General features: G+C 46.7%; 1 protein-coding gene across 1 annotated transcript in view; it reads left to right on the top strand.

Annotated features, from left to right (window-relative positions):
- Positions 1 to 21,198, top strand: part of XPO7 (exportin 7) — a 486,858-nt gene that overhangs the window by 377,929 nt on the left and 87,731 nt on the right. Inside the window, exon 21 of the mRNA XM_078665516.1 lies at positions 20,290 to 20,504. Within this exon, the coding sequence (XP_078521642.1) occupies positions 20,290 to 20,504 (215 nt within the window). The remainder of the gene's footprint in view (positions 1 to 20,289; positions 20,505 to 21,198) is intronic.

Here is a 21,198-nt window from a genome sequence, read left to right on the forward strand (position 1 = left end):
CTTGCAACAGAAACAATCTAGTGAGGAGGTTCCAATAAGGAATCACATCCAAGGGGTGTACTCCATTTACTTCCGAGCTCCCAAGTAGGGCCTACCATTGAGACCAATCGTAAAACTCAGGGTCCTAAACAAAACAAAGTCAAAATGACTACCTGCAGAATGTTTAGACTGCAATTCAAGGAATGAGTATACATAGCAACTGTAGAGTTCAGGGACACATACTTTAATATCCCATTTAACAAAAAGTGCAAGAAATATTTCAGAAAAGAGATAAACAATGCACATTACCAATTCACAGGGCTTCTTTTCTGGATAAAATCATCGCCTATGGTATTCATAGAATGCTAACAATATGGCAAAGGTGCGTTTACTGAGGAAATGCAATCACAATATTCGGACAGTAATCCAAATTTTAGGTTTTGCAGCATGAATCCTTTTCTGGATTCACATGATGTGCATCTATTCCGCAATTTGGTGGTTTGGTCAGGAATCATGTTTTGCCCTTCTGGTTTTTTCTTTCTTTTTTTATGTGTGTAGGCATAATCGACCATCATCTGCCGTTTGTCTAGAAGCACATTGGAGGAGCTCCTTAGAATCTACAAATATCTGAAGAGAAGAAAAAGGTCATTGGAAAGCACAGAGAATCACTGCAAACCATAAAGAACATCATAACCTAGCCAAATGTCATGCAGAAAGTCATCTAAATGATCCAGAATCTAGGGTTTATCATAAAACACAAAACATTGTTACCACTCCAAGAGAGAATGAAGGTGTTCCTGGAGGCAACATTAGACTTGAGGACAGTGCAAGCATACCCAGTCCCCAAGAGAGCGTCAGCAATAGCAATGCAAGCTCTCCTCTACTAGAATGGTTAGTCTCTGACAGTGAGGACTGTTATGAAACTGATGGACATGATGGGTTGTGCATCCCCCTCATACCACATCAAAGAAGACACATGCGACCGATACAGAAATGGATCTGCAACAGATGGTCACAAGCCACGGGGAGCTGAAAGGATCTAATGGTTGTCACATCAAGAATTCAGAAGGAGATAGAATGTTGGAACCCGCCAAACATGAATATAGGGAGAACTTTCAAGCTACCAATCCCCCGGTGACCATAACAACAACTGTGTTCTACAAAGGATGGGGAGCGCCCATTGGGAATTTGAAGATCAGAGGTCTCTGGAGGCCAGCACATAAACTACCTGGAACTAAAGACGGTCTTCTTAGTGCTGAAGGCGTTTGAGGCACATGTGAGGGGGCGGAATAGTGCTTATACAGAAGGGACAAACCATAGACTATGTTTTACCTCAACAAGCAGGGAGGAACAAAGTTGTTCCCACTGCCAAGGCTAACGCAGGAAATATGGAAGTCGGCGATTCAACGGAACGTGATCCTGGTAACAATCTACCTTCACAAAAAGCAGAACTCAGAAGTGGACGGACCGAGCAGCCTCAAGAACACCAACCACAAATGGTAGATGGAACAGGAAGTGCTGGACAGAGTGTTCAAACATCGTGGAACATCAATCATAAACCTGTTCTCAACACCGGAAAACGTAAACTGCCAAAACTTCGTCCAGGTTTACACACCATCAGTCTGAGGAGAATGCCCTGTAGATAAACTGGTCAGGGAGATTTGCCTACACCTTTCCACTGATTCCTCTGATCCCAAGAATTTTAAACAAAGCCAGACAACCAGGACCTTACTCATACTTATTTCCCCACAATGGGCCAGACAAACATGGTACTCAAATCTATTGGGGTTGTCCAAGGGACAAGTCATACCAATCAATTCAACTCAGGACCTGTTTACCATGTAGAACGGAAACGTGCGTCACCCAGAGCTAGCCAAACTCAACCTAGGGCCGTGGCTCCTGAATACCTAGAGATTTGGCACTTTCACCTGCCCTCTTCAGGACAGTGGAAATTGAGGGAGGCAAGAAAACTGACCAATAGAAAGTGCTACACAGCTAAGTGGACCAGATACATCCACTAATGCAGAGACCAAGGAAGAGCAGAAATAAGGACTGAACAGTGCTAATGTACCTTACCCTCGTACACGACTGCGGCCTGACCTACGCATCACTAACTGTACACCTTCCCACCATAGTCGCTCATACCAGGGGAACAGCCTTTTCACACTGCCAGTAATTAAAAGATTTCTGGAAGGATCAAAGAGAGTGGTACCGCCAAGTACAGCACCAACACCCATGTGGACTCTGAATACAGTACTCGCGCACCTCATGGCAGAACCATTTGAACAAATTCATATGACAATATTGAAGTTATTAACCTTAAAAGCACCGTTCTTGATTGTCATCATGTCATTACTCTGGGTTAGCGAACTGCAAGCACGGACAATCCGAGAGCCATGCCTTCAAATACACAAGGACAAGGTTGTCCACTAGTCCACACTTTCCACCAAAAGGGGTATCACCTTTCTATGTCAACAAGAGTACCCAATTGCCAGCCTTCTTTCAGGACCCAAAGACTCAGGCAGGAAGGGCAAACCTTGGACATGCAGAGAGTACTCCTGTACTACCTAAAACAGACTAAAGCAATCTGGAAGGGGAAACAGCTCTTCATTTCCTTCGCTAGGGCTAACAGTGGTACACCAGTAACCAAAGGGACAATTGCGCGATTGATAGTGGAGACTATCAAAATATGCTATGCAAGGGTGGAACAGACCTTGCCCACATGTCCTAGAGCGCACTCTGCCAGGAATGCTATGGTTACACCCTTCTTCCTGGTTAACGTACCGCTGGCCGACATCTGCATGGCTGCAAGCTTGGCGTCTCCACACACCCATGCAAAATACTACTGTGTGGGCATCCTTCTGAACAAGAAAGCACTGACAGAATAGAGAGTACTGCAACACCTGTTTTCCAATTCATCCTATTTGCAACTCATCCTTCCCAGAGAACCAAAAACGTTATGTAATCAGATGCAAAGCATGTGAATCCATAAAAGAATTCATGCTACAAAACAAAATGGTTACTGTAGGAAGCTGGCTCTGTTTATATTGCCATTAGGTGGTAATACAATGTACAGAGTCCAAGGGTTCCCCAAAAGTGTACAGGGCTCAGTGTAAAACCCAAAGTGCTCTATTAGTGGTAGTGTGGATGAGCAGCTAGCCTAACACAGAGGAGTGTAAAACATTTATTGCACACCAGTGATCAATAATAAACACATGTCTCAAAAAGGCAATCCACACCAATTTTAGCAAATTATACTTTTTAATTTATTTTAAGGCCAAGATCTTCGTAATAAGGTAAGTACGTTTTGAAATAAAAATACTTTTCACTTTGAGAAATCGACACTTGAAAACCTTTCAGAGCAGATCAATGTTATCCTATGGGGGAAAACAATATCGCCATTAACCAAGTAACTAAAGCAGTTACAAATCCAGCCTTCAGACCGAAAAGTCAGCAAGGGTCAGGGGTTAGGTGAGTACCAAAACTGCACCACCAGCTGCACAAGGGCGGCGGGGTGCTGAGGTCAAAATCGGAGTTAGTCCCAATGCTTTCCAATGGAGTCTGAATCTACACTGCTAGCAAGTAAGATGATCGGTTGCAGATGCCAAGCTTTGGGGGTGTGGTTAAGCACAGGGGGCCCCAAAGCAGCACCAAACATACACTACCAGCAGCACAGGGGCGGCCGGGTGCAATTTCAATGTTGGCCGCCCAATGCTTTTCAATGGGAATTCTTCTTTCGGCAAAGAGGCTGTAGGCATGGCACCGGAGGTTGCAGGAGGAAGAACGAATACAGCAGAGGTACGAAATGTAGGGGGCCATAGGGTCACTGTCTGCTCAGCTCACCAAGGCCCCGGGGCTTCCGGTGCAGGGGTGTCTTTCAACGTCCGAGTCTTCTTACCAGAGCCAGTCGCTGGAGCCTCTGGATTCACACTTCAGGCGCTGTCGTGGAGATCAGGAGAGGTTAACTAATGCTGGACACGAGGTCAGGATCGCAGGAGTGACTTCACTGCACAGGTAAGCCCCTCAGACTCGGGCCATGGGCGTCAAATGCAGAGTGGGCAGGAGACGCAGATCTGTCTGGATCCGGGGTCCTTGGAGGTTGTTTCTTCTTGGACAGGTCCACTGGAGATTGGAGTCTTTTTCGAGGGCCACAGTCTTTCCAGGGTTTTCAGAGGTCCCTGGCTACAAGACTGGTCCCCGGTTAGCTGAAGTTGGAGACAGGCCTGTAGGGCTTAGGGCCACGGCAATCGGCGTCATCAGTCTTCTCTGAAGGGTTGTCTTTTTTCTTCTTAGGTCATCGCAGATCTGGTTTCTAGTTCTAGGGGAGCCACCTAAATGCTAAATTTAGGAGTTGTTTCAGGAGAGTAGTAGGTAGGGCACCTTGCCTTGGGTTTCTACACCCTCTATTATGCCACCCTCCTGTGGGAGAGGGCATATACCTAGCCCTGATTGGAGGGGTCTCCTCACTTTCAAGTTGACAGGGACTGAAAGATGTGCTTCACCTCGCCTCCCCCACCTGAGTTTTTCCCACTGGTTTTCTCACCCAAAGTGGGGGTGTAAACCAGGTGCTGCCATCTGCTACTAGCAGCAGAGGCTGGTGGTCGCATTACAAAGGCAGCAGGCCTTGGAAGCTTCCCTTTTCGAGCACTGGCCCATCCTTGGCGAGAAGGTGTGACACCTCTGCTCAGGACATGCAGAGGCTCCCTTCTCAGGGCTCCAGGAAACAGGTCTGGTGGTGGCAGACTGCTTACAGCCAGTCAGAAACCACACCAGGGTCGATAGGTTTACAGGGGGCATCTTTGAGGTGAACTCTGGGTACATGGTACAATAAATCCCACACTGGCATCAGTGTGGATTTATTGAAAGCAGTAGTTAGGTACTAAACACTCCTGTGTTCAGTGAAGCCATCATGGTGCTGTGGAAATCAAGTTGTTGAGTTTCCAGCCCATGTATTCTCTATGGCTTCCCTAGCCGTTACAATATTAAGGAATGGACCCCAATATTGTAAGGGCATAGCTGCTCCTGCAGCTATCCCCTCACCTGTGGTATAGAGCACCCTGCCTTAGGGCTGTGAGGTCTGCTAGAGGGGTGACTTACTTATGCCTTCAGGCAGTGCTGATTGGCATGGCACCCAGGCAATGTGCAAGGGCAGTGGCATGGTCCCAGGAGACCCTCTTCAGCTCCCAGGCCCTAGGTACCCAGGGTACAATTTACTAGGAACATACAGGGGTAGAAGTACCAATTGAGGATTGTTTTTTTTAGGGAAGAAGCACTGCACAGGGGATCTGGTTGGCAGGGACACTGTGCACTACAATTGAAACCAAAACAGGCAAAAAGTGGGGGCAGCAGCAACATTTAATAAATTATTGCTAAGTTAGTGCTTTTTCTTTCAACAAGGAAAAGTTAATGTATTAGACACACACTACTAAATACTACACATTACATTACAAATAGATCCTGTAGATGGAAAATACCTTTAGTGACAACCTCATTGCACATTTCACTCCAGTGGGTCCTGAGCCCCATAATCACAGTGCTCCCCACCTATGCCAGATGCAACATCACATTATAAAGGGGTGTCTTTAGACTTAAGGCAGGTCTGCTGGCTTTGTCAGGTGACATTGGATTAGTATATTTCACCTTATCACATCACCATTAAAACCAATAGGAACAGTAATTACAATTAAATGCAATCACAAGTATAAACATTGAGGAGGTCATCATTAAGACTCTCACTAAAACATTTTTAAATAAGCATTACAGTTCAGACCAACTACAAACTTCTCTGTCAGCCATGGGGGTCAGCTAGGGTCAAAGTCCTTAGTCCATCTTTGCAGGGCATCATGTGGCCTCGCTTTCCAGCTGGGCATCCTTTCCGCCGTCGTCGCCTCCCTGGTCCGGGGTCTTCCTAACATTCTTTCCCTTATGTGGGGTTTTTAAGTCAGGGTGGAAAGGTTTATTTACTAGGCACCCCTGGCCAATTGGTTGATACCACAGTTCTCCATTCCTGTCCCAAACCTCCTGTACAGTATTCCTGGACAATCTAACATAGCGACTTCAAGTTTTCTCTAGAAAAGCAGCTCTGAAGGCCTCGGCTCCATCCCCAGGGATCAATGACTGATCCCTTTCCACCAAAACTTTAAAGGCTAGCCCCTACTGTGTTTGCTTCTGAGGTCTGGCCCCTCCCTTTTTAGGTCTCACACCTGGCGATACAGCGAGACCAATAGTCGTCGACTATACTTTCAAGGGATTGCAAGGGAGACAGGCACGCGCATGCTGCAGGCCGGATCGGATCAGTGAACACGCGCGTTCACATCGTACAGTTACGCGCTGTGTCATCTCCTGTCTCCTTTGCAAGCCTCCTGCAGTTACTGTCACTTTCCCTCCCCCCTCCGCTGTCGGCTCCACGTCAACGTGCCCCGAAGTGCTCCTTTCCGCAACCGCACAATTTCATTTTACTCGTTTTAATTACTACCGGGTCTGACACCAGAAAGGACCCGCCCCACAGACCCAAACTCGTGCTCAAGGCTTCAGCTACTGGCCGGCCACCCACTCACTCGGGCTGTGGAAGGAGCGAAGACCTCGGCGCTGCCTGGGTGTCACTTGGAAGCCTCTCTCAGCAGGTAATCTCCTCGGGCAGCCTCTTTCCACGGCGTGAGGGAGTCTGTCGCACTCACAGCCACCACCACGGCTGCTAAGAGTGTGCACAGGAATCCGGGGAGATGAAACTGCGCGCGCGTGGTCACGGGACAGCAGTGAACCAGAGGCAATGCACAGAACCGGGGAGGGTGGCAACGCGACGTGACGCGGTAGAGGCCGGGTGGCTCTTAACCCACGGGTTGCGCCACAGAGAAAGTGCTGCGTAGTGAAGTTAAGACTTATTTTACTTGTTTGAGATGCTGCCGGCGGACACGGGACCGAGCCTCCTCCTGCGGCTGCCACCGGCGGAGCCTGGACTCACTCTGACCTGAGGGACGCTGGTCTTGGACGCTGGCTGCCACGGCGCACCGTCGATGGACAGGAACAGAAAAGGTAAGGACCTCGAGCCTTTAGTTCACTGCTGCCTCCTCTGAGTCCCGGCCCGGAGCCTCTAACGGATCCGGAGTGGTGCAGGGCTAGCGTCCTCCCCTTAGCAGTGCCAGCATCCCTGGGGCAGGGGACCCCGCAGGACATGCAGAGGCAGCCCAGATCAGCGGTGCACTGCCACATTCAGAGAGGCCAGTGTCTCCAATTTCTCCCCAAAGCAGCGCGCCCGCCCAGAAAACTGCGTGGAAACATTTCAAAACCGAGGCATGGAAAAAGCGTTAGCCTTGTGTTGGCAGAGAACCGGTGGAAAAAAAAATGCCACACGGTTTGAACTGAGCATGCATGGTAGCTGCTGCTCGCTGGCACAGCTGGGGGCTTGTCATGCTGTCCTTATTGCATCTTGGTTGCATCACGCAGGCCAGGGTGATGCTGTTGTTTCTGACGATGGGGTTCGCGAGCTGGAACGTGGGGGGTTTCGGTGTAGTGGTGTGGACAAAGCAGGCTATGTCTAGGCACTGTAACTGTCGTGCTGAATGAACCGTGAGGGCTCTCCGTGCTGTAATGTGTGCCTCAGCTGTAACAATTCACTGAAATTGGGACTTAAGAGGGGTCACCCATAGTTACTACTTTCGTCACGCTATTGTTTCACTTCCTCCAAATGTCATCAGTTCCTTCATATCCTCCTTCTGCCTCTCGTTCTCCCATCAACGTTTTCCCCTTACTTTCACTATTTTTAGTCGACTGTTGCCTTCCACCCCTACTGTCACACTTTCTCCTTGTCACCCGTGTTCCTACACTGTAAACCACTCCCCCACCCCCCCAAACCTTTGTACTCATTAACGCCAGTTTCTGCTCCCTACTATCCATTTTCTGATGGCTCTCGCCATTTCGCCTTGTGAAAGTCTCCTTTGACTTTAACCCATTGCACCTTCCCCTCGTGTTCACTTCTTGCTACTCTGACCCATTCTGTCTGCCCAGCACCTTTGCTGCGGACTGCTCACAACCTCCTCCCATTGGAACTCCTCCTCCTCCTCCTCCTCTTACACATCCCAGAAAGCCAAGAAAAAACAAGTGAGCTACCCACGTATGGGATTTGGATGACCGGAAGTTCCGCATCCATGTCGTGTACCCACCGCACATTGTGATCACTGCCCATGCTGTCATCTTTTGCACATGTCCCGGTCCACCTTTCACTCTGTAGCATCTTTACGTACACCGCTGAGGGCAGGTCCAAGGGGAGAGAGTTGTAGGAAAAATGGTTGTTTTTTCTGTATGCCTTCTTAGTGTTACATATTGCAATTGCTTTCATATAGCGCTTCAAAGTCCTGACGAGGTGCTATGCTTGTATTCCTCCTAGAAACTTTGCCCAGTGGTCCTGTTGGCTCTTTTTTAGGTCTCCCACCAGGCACACACACCACCAGCCGTCAGTGCACGATTCCGCCTGGCACATACACCACCAGCCGTCAGTGCACGCTTCCACCAGGCACACACACCACCAGCTGGAAGTGCGCACTTCCACCAGGCACACACACCACCAGCCATCAGTGCACAATTTCTACAGGCACACACACCACCAGCCATCAGTGCACGCATCAATTGTTAACGCATCCACAATTAACTATTGTAGCAATCGCAGTATGGCGCACTTTACTTTTAAACATGTCAGTGCACACTTTTCCACCAGGCACACACACCACCAGCCTTCAGTGCACGCTTCCAGACACACACACACCACCAGCCATCAGTGCACGCTTTTACTAGGGATACACACCACCGGCTGTCAGTGAACACTCACTAGGCACAGACACCACCAGCCGTCAGTGCACGCTTTCACCGGGCACAAACACCACCAGCCGCGTCAGTGCACGCTTCCACCACACACACACCACCAGACGTCAGTGCATGCTTTCACCAGGCACACACAACACACCACCAGCCGTCAGTGCACACTTTCACCAGGCACAGATACCATCAGTCGTCAGTGCACGCTTTCACCAGGCACAAACACCACCAGCTATCAGTGCACCATTTCTACAGGCACACACACCACCAGCCATCAGTGCACACATCAATTGTTAACACTTCCACAATTAACTATTGTAGCAATCGCAGAATGACACACTTTACTTTTAAACATATTCATCTAAAGCGCAGCATGCCACCATTGCTGCAAAAAAAATACACATTTTTTTGGCCTACAATTTATAGACTTTTGTTGCAATTGGTGTTGCAATATTTCGCAATGCCAATAGCTCAAACGTATTTAATGCGAGACCTATTGCATTGCAAATGCTTGTTCTAGGGCGCCTGGACCAGGTGCTATCTGACTCATGTAGATTTCCCCCACACCCCTTTCGTCTCCAAGGAAATAAATTGATTATTCACTGATAATTGCTCTTTTTATGTGTGGAGGCCTTTATTCCCTCTGCTGGAGAGCAAAGTAATTCACTTGGCCCAGTAAGGGGGACAAAGACTTGGAATCTGATTATGAGCTGAACTAGAGAAATATCCAGTTCCTGCAGGCCCATAAGATGTGTGTGGAATCTGCTGGGAACTGGAATTTCCAACTCTACATCCATGTTTTACCCCTGTTTAATATCTAGCTGGATCCTGTAGGCCTAAGAGGACTGAAACTGTACTTTAGGACCTCCCTGTGCAAAATAGAGTCCTGGCATTAACAGAGTAAGCTCACCTCTACCAGACGAAAAGTCTGGAACAGTGAGAACAATAATGAAATTGGTGGAAAAGGTCATCATGTATACTGATAATGCCACAAGGAATCCATATGATCCAAAAATGGTTGCAAGCGCAATGGTCGCAGGTGATGGGGCACTGCAAAGATGGAGTAGTTGTAACAGAGAAAATGCAGAGGTGGAATGTTCAAAATGTGACTGTAGGCAGGCCCATTGAACAATAGTCCTTCTCTGTGACTGTAGAACAAGAACGTTTTTCCTTTAAATCTGACAGAGTTTCTTAATTTCATTGTTTTCAATTAATCACAAGGCTTATGTCCCAGGAAAATTACAACCCCTCCTCTTTCATGGCAGTCAAGTCCTTAAGCAGTGCTGATGAAAGCTAATAAGAGGTTTAAATACTACTAGACTGAATGGTGATAAACAGTACCCCAGAGTTAAAAGGCTTTTGCGAATACTATTTAATTGCACCTCTAAAGGTGAGAGAGAGATGCTTTACCTCTGATCTCAAAGAATTCCCCTGTTGATGAAGTTTGGTTGCTTACCTGGCCCCGTTCCTGTCTGCAGTACAATTAGGATGACTGGCTGTGCATGTGAACCTGCAGATGCATGCTTTTAAACCCCTTTTCTGTATGCCTGCTACTAGTACTGGCAATTTGAAGTGGGAGAGAGAAAATATTTGGAGCTACTGAGGACAGCAGGTGATCTTGGCCCTTACACAAACCAACAAGCATTTGCAATGCAATCGATCTCGCCTTTGGAACCTTGTATGTATTTAGCTATGCAGCACATTAGCCTGGGTGTTGAACATCTACTATTCTTTAACAAGGAGGGAAAGTAAGCACCAAACTGCGTGACACGCCAGGTATGGGAGCACATGGAGAGAAATATTGCCTTTCAGCTGGAAATTGTATAGTCCAAAGCTCTATTTTTTATTTAAAATCAGGGCATACTTGGCAACAGCCACTATTAAAAGGTATGTGGGGGAGGGGGGAAGGTCCACAAGAGAAATAAGCTCAGTGCTCACAGATAACTATACAACTTGTAGACATGTTCATTTATTTATTTATTTAACACTGACGGATAGCCTTCCGTTCTTCCTCCTAGACAGCAGGACAGCGCTAAGATCAAGGGTCACACCTAACATGTGACCATGATCATGGCATCCGAGAAGCAAGTATGGATCGATGCCTTGCCATCCCTCTCCCTTCACCGTGATGGATAGCAAAGGCATCGTTATGCCCGAGGATGTGTTACCAACACCAGGAATGTCATTATTCTAAAAATTCAATGGAAGGGAAGAATGTGAGCCAGAAAAAAATAATACCTCAGAAGACATTTGTGTGACACTCAATGGGACCTGAGAGATGCCACTTTAGCATCCATTGCAGTAAACTCCGCAGCCTGCAGTTCAAGCCCCAGACTTCTGCAAAACTTTGAAGAAGACAACACTGAAAGATGCTGAGAGTAAGTAACTTGCAGAGGATACCCAGGACTCAATACCCTTTATGACATCCACCCCTAATCAACTGTGGGATCGAAGGACTGTGCTGCTTCAACCACATAAGACTTCATGCACCCAAATTTAAACCTGGATTTTTTTTCCAGCATTATTATTTGGGAGGGATGATAGCTGGAGAAATGTGCCTGTGCTATCTGTTCTTCATTGAAGTAAAGGGCCAGCGCTGCGCTGACAGGCTCTAAAAGAGCTCTGTTAGCACAGCTTTGGAATTACTTTATCACATACCAACACTGCTGCTGCCACATCATAGCAGTAAATAAGCCAAGCACAGCTTGGAATGCATTTATAACAGAGAGAACGAGGCAAAAACGTTTTGTTTCGAACTGCTTCTACAGTTTAACAGTGAAAAACCGGATTTAGAATACCACATTCACATTGTTTGTACTCTGAGAGAGTCTTACATAAAATATAGAATTGTAGACACGGGTAACTGAATAACAGGAATGCTTTTCACTAAGACATCTGAATGACAGCAAATAGTGAGGCAGGAAAAAGCAAGTGAGACGGGTCTTCTGCCATGTCACCACCACTTTGCTGGGGTTCCCGGGGGACCAAGGCAAGCCAGGTGAGCACCCGCAAAGCGAGCACCTCCCTTGGTGATGTAAGTGCAATGGAAAAACAATTTTGTAGTGCCATACATAACTACCTGCGCGTCATAAACAATTTTTATTACTATCAAATAACAGGCTTACTAAAGATACCATATGACAGTAGTCAACAGTTGCTTTCCAGAACGTAGTCAGCCCTTCCACGTTTCCCAGTGCCCATCCATGCCTAGCCGCTCTAGTTCAGGTTTTTTCTTTGCATTCTGCGACCGTGCCCTGCGCTGCAAGGATGGCGCGTGCCCGGGCTGAGGCACCAGCGTGTGAGTTTCACTGTTTATAAATATTTGGCAGCCGAGTTGACGCTTCGAGCCGCAGCGAATTCTTATGGGGAGAGAGGTGATTTTTAGGTTTGTCTTAAACAGCGATTTTGGTTTATTCAGAGAGGTAAATGTGTAAGGCATTCATGAGGGTGGGGGTATTTTATCCTCCGCCAAAGGAGTGAATACAAAAGCTCAGCGTTTTTCCGCGTGCTCTGTGTTTCTTCAAATCAGTAGACTGGAGTGGTGCGTACGCGAGCTGTAAGGAATGCAGCTGCCATTGTGCCCATCACTGCACGCAAAAGTAAAAGCGAATTAGAAACCTGACCCAGAACAGATGGCACCCTGAGCGCTCCCAAGACCCCTAGGCCAAAGGAGTGAAAGTTTTGAGGAGAGGCAGGACATGCAACTGTCTTTGGCCATTTGCATGCTTTCAATTATTGGAAGCCACACACAAAGGCCAATGAGATGTGTGGAAGGAGGCACACCCACACATGAAGTCTCTTGGAATTCTGAAGTGATTCCAAGAGCCCTCTACTAGACTCTAGGCGAGACCTAAAAAGGCTCCAGGACTTAGGGGGCCTAGTCACACACTTTCTCTCTCCAATGCAGGCAACAGGCATGAGGTCCAGGGAATGTTTCCCTTACAAGCCTCTTGCATTGGTTTTCTTCCACAATGATGAGTCCAACCCTCCATGAGCAGATCATTGTGATGCTGTAGTTGGCTTAGTATCCTCTGTACGAAGCTTGCTCTCTTTATAGTGTACCAGAATGAGGTGCACTGTGTAATGAGTGCAGTTGTCCCTTACTAGTGTACAGGGGCTTGCTTTAACAATCCCCAAGGTGCTCTATTTGTGGTAGTGCAGCCATAGGCTTATCAGAGGGCACTTAGACACTTGTTGCACACACAGAGTCTGTAAATGAGACACACTCAATAAAGAAATCCAACACCAATTTAGAAAAAAAAACAGATTTTTTAAATGAATTTAGACACTAAGGTTCATGAAATTAAGTGCTTTTCGAGTGAGCAATTTTAGGAAGCAGAAAATATAGCTGTCAGATTTGAGGCATGAGCCTCGAATGTGGTAATGCTATCCTATAGGAGAAACATACACTGCATAGGGATACTAGCAATCTAGTTACAGCGTTGTTTCATCTGGACTTAAGGTAAGTAGGGGCCAAGGTCCTTAGTACCATCAGCAGTTTTGGTTTACGTGCCCTGATGTGTCCAGCTGCAGAGGTGCTGGTTGCAATGGTAGCCTCAAATGCTGCAGCTGAAGTCCTTGGAACAAACCTGTAACAGAAAAATGCTGCAAGTAGGGACTTAAGGACAAGTCAGGTGGAACCCAACAAGGAAGGGGGGGGTGGTGCTGGGTACTTGAGGCTCTCTGGGGAAAAGTTGCACCGTCAGTAGGCTCAGAGTCGGGCTGTGGGACTCTGGTGCCAATGTGTTTTGTCTGGCAAATCGCTTGCTTTGGAAGTTCTCACTTCTAGGTGGATGTGGAGATAGGAACAAAACAGGACAGCAGGGCCACACTCGATGATGGCCTTTCTGACACCGACATCCCACGTCGGTAGGTTCGTCTTGGCGGTATTGGTGTTTGGGCTGGACACAGAACAAGCCTTGGCTGCTGCAAGGGGTCCGATACCCCAGGTATTAGTAAAAAACAGGTATTGGTGCAGAGCAGCCCCTCGGGGTCCTGGGGTCTCCAAACTTGGTTGGGAGACTGATCTGACATCCTGGAGTACAGTGACCTCCTACTGGGTGGCTGCTGCATCGGTAGACCCAGTGGTCAGCAGATCAGTGATTCAGACTTTGCGGTTTGTTCCTGCAGGCTCCTCCACTTCAAAGGAGATGGTGGCTGATTTGCGAAGTGCTGGCAACCCTCTTAAGCTTTTAGAGGATGCATAGCTGCAGGACGAGTTTGGTGTTTGTAATTGTTCGAGACAGGAGCAGGCAGGCAGGGTTTGGTGTTAAGTCGACAGCTAGTTTTTAGTTCTTGTGCTCTTTGTCCTTCTGCTTTAGTCAGGCGAATCTATGTTCCTGGTTTCAAGGGGCCACCTAAACACTCAAATTACATGGAGCACATCAAGCAGCCCAACTTAGGGGTGTGGCTAAACTGGCGGTGTAACACGCCTCTTTGCATAGCTAACATCCCACCCGTCCTGATGCCAAATGGGCCTCAGGGCAGGGGGTGGCATCTCCCAGGTCTAGGGAAAGCCAGGGTGCATATCAAAGGCTTTTAAGCCCCTGGCCCTGATGTGCTAAATCACTAGCCATCCTGCTGTAGGAGGTTTGAACACCTTCCTCCAGAGCAGGCATTGTTTCTGGCCTCAGAGAGCGTGGACTCTCACGTGCAAGGGGTTGGAAACGTCTGTACTGCTGATAACAGTCAGCTAGCACAATAGATAGTAGTAGGATTTTCAGGAGGCACCTCTTGGGTGCAGGTCTTAATACATCCACTACAGGCATCTGTATGCATTTATCATGACAAGGTATTTGATACCAAATACCATAGGTTTCAGTAAAGCCATCCTGTAGCTGGAAATCTTGTAATGACCACTGCCCAGTACATATACTTAAGATGGCTTCCCCGTCCATTTGTACTATCTAGTAATTACACTAGACAGCACAGGGGCATATCTGCTTATGCAGATATGTCCTTATATGTAATACACACTGCCTTAGGGATATGAGGCCTGCTGTAGGGGTGATTGCATGCAGTTTCTGTGGGCATGGCACACAGGTTATGTGCCATGTCGTATTTTCACACATTTGCACCATTTCACACAGCCTGCAATGCTAGTGACTTACAGGGGTGCTAAAGTATGTGCTGATTTTGTGACCATTAGACCATTTTACTTAGATTTAGAGAAAGGGCACTGGGCCCAGTTAGCAGGAACCCAGTGCACATCAGTCTAAAAACATAAGTACCAGTGTCAAAAAGTGGGGGTCCCCATGAAAAAACTGACACTTTTCCACATCCTCCAGCTGTACTGATCAAGTGAGCTCATTCACTGGACCAGTTAATGAGCTTCCTCCTATGCAAGCTACCACTTCTTGCCACAATCATAATGTGCAACCTAGTCTTGCTCTCTTCTAAAGACTGCATGTGTCCCGGGCTGTGTAAATGCTTCATATTCTAGACAAGCTGTGTATTTCTATACAAACTGGCTGAGGCATTCCCCTTCCCTCCGTTTTGTCACAGTTGAGCAGTCTGTAAAACCTTCCTCCACGCCACCATTACTAAATATACAGTGCCCTTCTTATATAAAGAATCTGTCACATTCTCTTGACACTTAACATTCAAGATTATTGGTAGAGTGTATTTGTTTGGGAAATACCACAAACCTGTTATGAGAAGCTGGCTTGGTAAATGGTGTACACTTATGTAAGTGGGCACCTTACACCAATCCAGACAACCCTTATGGTGATTTTAGTAGTCTTGGACAACCTTAGAAAGCTCTCTAAGTGGTAGCTGTGGAGTGCAGCCTTCATTCAGGCTTAATCCAGAAGGAGTGTAAAGCAGCTGGTTTTACCAGAACATAATCTTATAGTCATAGATTAAGTGAAAATGAACTACACAGTATATTTATAAAAATATGTATTTTTTGTAAGACCCTCACTAATATATACACATAGATATACACAATGCACTCAATTATTTTCAATAGAAACAGGGAAGTAGCACGAAATGCACAGTGGTCACCAGGGGGAGACCAAACCAAAAGCTAAAATAGTTGTATGCGAGCCATGACTCAAGTCAAGACTATACTCTGAAGACTTAGAAGTGCCGGGGACCCAAGGAACTACCCAAGGTAAGTAACCAGGAGCCCCTTCGGAGGCCGTTTGCAGAGTAGGAACAAAACCGCGGGATCAATGCAAGTCAATGGGTAAGTAGCGGTTGCAATTTTAAAGAAGGACCCTTCCCAGTTGACCCTTGAGAAGCCTCCGTGGAAGACAAAGGTTGGGGTGCCATTGCACGCGTGGATACCCTAGGAACCAGGATACCTACACCAGGGAAGCCAGGTGCATAGGTGTGAAGTGGCGTCGGAAACCTCTGTAGAACCATATGGAGGACTTCAGGAAGATGCCGCTGCTGGGGAAGGTGAAAGTGTCCGTTGGAACCCAAAGGTGGATTCGGGAGGAGAAGTACCTGCAAGCAGAGGGGACAGAGTCTATGCCGCTCAGAAGTGACCAGTAGACACGGAAAACGAATGCCCACCTATGTCGAGTGTTGCAGGAAAGCTTAAGCTGACCTTGAAACTGCAGCTGTGCAGTCCAGGCGGTGCTGTAGATGACCAGGAGCAAGCTGTCTCACATCGGATGTCGAGAGTTGAGGGGCCGGTGTCCGTCGGTAGCACCAACGAGCCTTGACAACTGCAACCACCATGGAAGTGGAAGAAGGTACAGTGTATGGACCAGCAAGGGCCAGAAGACTCACCACAAGCAGGGGAGTCAGAGCAGGCCCCGAGCAATCGGGGGAGCCCAAAGAAATCAAAGATGACCCTCAGGACGACCTACGGGCTGAAAGCACTGGAGTCTCAAGAGGACCTTAAGCAGCTCACCAAAGATGCAGATTCACGGTGCAAGGGATGCAGTGAGGACGAAGATCTTGGTCACTAGAGATGCTTGAGATTGGGGTTACTTGGAGCCCGAAGATCTTGGTGGAAGGAAGCCAACAAGCCTTTGTATCTGCAAGTCAAGGTGGTGCACAGCGGTTTGGTACATGTGGCTCCGACGAGGGATACTGTCCTCCAACTTGGTGAGAGGACAGGGCAGACCTCGAGGAATGTGAAGAACCACCACCTGTGTTGCTGAGCCTTTAGGAGTCCCTGGGAGCCCGGGATCAGCACACCGGGCAGCTTAGTTGCGGTGCCTGCAGATGCAGGGAAGTGACTCCTTCACTTGAAGGGAGATTCCTTCAGGTGTCTTGGATGCCCACAGGCCTTGGAAGGTTCCTGTATGGTGCACAGGCACGGACGTTGCATCAGACGAGCAGGGCGACGAGATCAGAAGCAGCAGGAGGCTTCCCAGTTGCAGCCTTGATGCCCAGAGCGAAGTCCAGCAAAGTCCAGAGTGCCCAGACGGTTGAAGAAGTAGTGCTGTCTGAAATTAATCTTGTCCCACAACTAATCTAGTGACCCACCCTCAGGTAAATCCTTAAGTACCCTAAGGAAAGAGTTGGGAGGATTCAGGGTTCCCTCCTAGGGGAGGGGTCGGACAGTGGGAAGGATACTCCCATTTCCTTTGTCCTGTTTCCCCTGAGCTGGTTTGAACTGGTCTATGCAAGGAGGCCACCAAGTGTGCCCCTCAAGCAGACTAAGTGGCACCAGCAAGGTCTCCCACCCGGCCCCAATACACTAAACCCGGTCAGAGAGGTGATCACACCTCCCTGTGATAGGATACCTATTGTTCTGCCTTACCGTACTCAAACCTGGCTCAGCAGCAGGAGGGCAGAATCGTGTCTCTGGTCGGTAGCAGCCATGTTGTGCTGTCTGAGCTAGAAGACTGGTACCGGGAGTACTGAGGGCCTACCTAATCAGCTTAACAGTGCATGGAATAATACCTCCCCACACTGTTTACGGTGTGGTGGTATGATTCCAACACGTTTGATACCAAACATGATGGACTTCATTACAGCCAATTTCGAGATGGTCCTCGCGTAATGATGCCATGCCCCTCTATATCTTATAGCTGTCTCACAACCCGAAAGAATGGACTCTGTCATGGCTCATGCTCTAGGGAATCTCTTTCAAATTTGATATACCCTCAGGAGATACAATCTTGACAATAAACCAAGAGCACAATCTAACTAGGGGCCACAAAAGCTTTCCTAGTGAATGCCTCCATCAATGATATATGCATGGCCGCTGCATGTTAAAAAGCCCCGCTTCCTCAAAACATTACTGTGTTGAAATCCATGCAAATTCTAAGGCACAAGTGGGACAGACTGTTGTAAAACATCTTCGGCATCCCCACCAACACTTTGGCTCATTCTCCCAACAAGGTTATAATATCACAACATAATCCATAAATGGCATGTGAATCTAGAGATTCAAGCTGCAAAAAGGAAAAGGTGACTTGCCTGTAACAATAGTTTTGCAGCTTTAAGCTTTTCTGGAGTCTCGTGCCACCCATCCTCTTTGGTTCTAGGCCAGAGGTCTTCAAACCTTTTGATACAGAGACCCCCTTGTTGAAACGTTTTTGGCGCTGCCCCACATTTTGTAAATCTGGGACAGCATCAAAATCCATGGGTGTTGTGTGGGAACCCCTACGCAGTGCCCATGGAATGCCTCCTTGGAGCAGAGAAAGGCAGCGTAATGACTGGCGCTACTTTGTCTTAATCCATATCTATGTGGCCATGCACAACCACAGAGCGATTTCATAGGGATGGTTAAAACATTTGTTCCTTTGGCGCGTCAAAAGAAGTGATGCTCTGGCGGCACAATTCTCTCAAAAATAAGCCTCAAAATATTCTGTACGTTTTTAGATCTTTCACCATCCGGTAGCTACATACACAATAATCTGCAGCTTCAATGTTGTTATTCAGTGGTGTGTGTAATCAGAGAGCCACAGAATTAAATCTTGATTGGTGCAGTGGAGAATAGTGACTTGTGTATTTTTTGTGCTACGAGGTCACAGCGTATGACATAAAGCCCTGTGAATATTGAAGCCATTATTTTATACTTGCATTACACACAGTATAAGATAGACTGATACAAAATGTGCACATAGTTTTGCTATGTAATGCAATGTTTCTTTTTACGTAACTGTCCCATCAACTCCTCCTTAGGGGTACTAAGGGCTGTGTGAATACAGTTCCAATTAAAAGCATGCACTTCACGGCCCAGTTAACTCTTTGCACTACCACAAAAAAAAAATCTTTGTCATCACAAAGTTTGGAGTGATTTGATCAATCAAAGCCAGAACCGGCTCCCAAGCACCCTTTACACTTGCAGTTTAACTAATTGCGCACATTTGCATTTCATTCAGGCATGAAGACGCCCTGGCATGAAAGTTTTTCACAGCACAGGAGACTCCATTAATGAAACTTCAGCTGAAGCATTTTAACGATCGAAATCAGCCATACTGTGGCAGTTGTCTTTTTCCGAAACGAAAGCAAACGTTTTGGATTCCAGGCACAAGTGAGTCTGGATAATGCGGGCCCTCCTTCCCAGGACTCCACGGCCCCCCTGGGGACCGCGCTGCACAGATTAAAGACCTCTGGTCTAGGTTAACAAAATGGTAAACCCCAAGAACAATGAAAGTCACTCACTTCGAGACCCGGGTAATCAAAGCAAGGAAAAATGATTCTGAAGATGACAACCAAGTACTGGAGCATTATAGGCTGGCGTATGATATCCTAGGGGGCTGGCACTGCTCACCTGCTCAGCGCCCCAAAGAAATTTCAAGCTGAACTAGTGCTACAAGTCCATAACTTTTTACCTGCAGGTAAATAACTAGTTTCATATTACATTTTATCTACTTGTCTTTTTAATAATATGGATAGAGGCTTTGAAGGTGGAATTGATCCCAGAAAGAGGCTTTACAAGATACTGAGGGGCATTGTGGTGTTGACTCTAAAAGGGTTGGTTTTTTAGTGAATAAACACTTGTACCTGACCGAGTACTACTTGTCGGGATTTTGCAGAGCATGCATTTCTAATATTAATATTAAAACTAACCAACCATTTGTTTTTTAGATCTTAGATGCATACACAGTGTAAGCAGGAAAGGTGCTTTTGCTTTACACATTTCTAAGGCTTCTAACCAGTCTTGAGGATTAGTTCTGATCGAAATGACAAATTGATAGGATTTCTAATTCAGGCCCCGCCGCTTGTGATCTTGGACTGATATCTTCATCTTTTTGTGTATCAGGTCTGTTATTTAACACTACCACTGGGAGTACATAGAAAACATCCAAAAACCTATACTAACCATCATGTAATACATTTTGCACTGAATAGGAATAGCATTACTGATTGTGTTAAATCATCTGCATCCCAATTGAAAATCCTTTGAATTCTAATCATAGTAACAACCAATTAGAATTTGATGCATTAGGTCGACCAGTGCTCCAGTGATGACAGTATGCACTGCAACAAAGGACTTCTCAGTATGTGAAGGCTATTACATGTTAACACTAGGGAAGCTCCCCAAGCTGTGCGTCCCACCTCGGTGAGATTATCTCTATGTTTGTACAGGAAATCGTGTCCTAACACTAGGGGAGGTGCCCAAGGATCAGCTCTATGCGCTAAAACTGAAGGGGATTTCTATTTGCTTCTCCATGCTGAAGGCTGCACTAAGCGGGAGCTACGTCAACTTTGGAGTATTCCGTCTATACGGTGATGACGCACTCGACAATGCCTTGCAGACATTCATCAAACTCCTGCTGTCCATCCCACATAGTGACCTCCTGGTAAGTCTTTACAGTGAATGTTCACTCTTTAACTTGTAGAGGGGCATTTTGTGTAATTTGGTTGCTTTTTTATTTATGCGAGACTGCATATTGACTAATGCATGCAATGAGAAGGCAGCACATGTTAGCTCCGACTTACTTGTTCTAGGAAATGGGGCCTGTGTCTGTTTTGCTATTTGGTTATTCAATGCAGAGTGTTTGCTTGTGTGGATATCCTTCATCTCTTCATTATTTCCTCTACAGAATAATACATTATGCTGTCTATGACAATAAAAGGATATGGGGTAGATAAGTGTTCTGGTAATAGGCAAATCTCCCCTAGAAATTCTTACCCTGATGCAGTTTAGATCTTTCAGGTTACATATCAAATCACATTTTGGCACATTAGCGAATGGTTTTGGAGTGCTTATAATCTAAGCCTTGCAATGTGGTTGTTGGATCCTGTTTGCTCATCGTTTTCAGCTACAGAAAAAAATGGTATCTTTTTACCATCTCTAACATTTTGAACAGTAAATCTCTTCTCTGCAAAAGATCAGTAGTGGTACGCTGAACCGTGGGTTCAAGGCTGTTGACGTTGAACCATAGTGATCATGGTGTGGTTTATTGGTGTCAACTTTATGAATATACTTGGTAACGATGGATAAATTCAAGTATGCTTCTTTATGTGATATGAGACATAAAAGCGTAAATGTCC

The sequence above is a fragment of the Lissotriton helveticus genome, chromosome 11 (assembly GCF_964261635.1).
Source record: "Lissotriton helveticus chromosome 11, aLisHel1.1, whole genome shotgun sequence".
In the NCBI taxonomy this organism is placed as follows: Eukaryota; Metazoa; Chordata; class Amphibia; order Caudata; family Salamandridae; genus Lissotriton; species Lissotriton helveticus.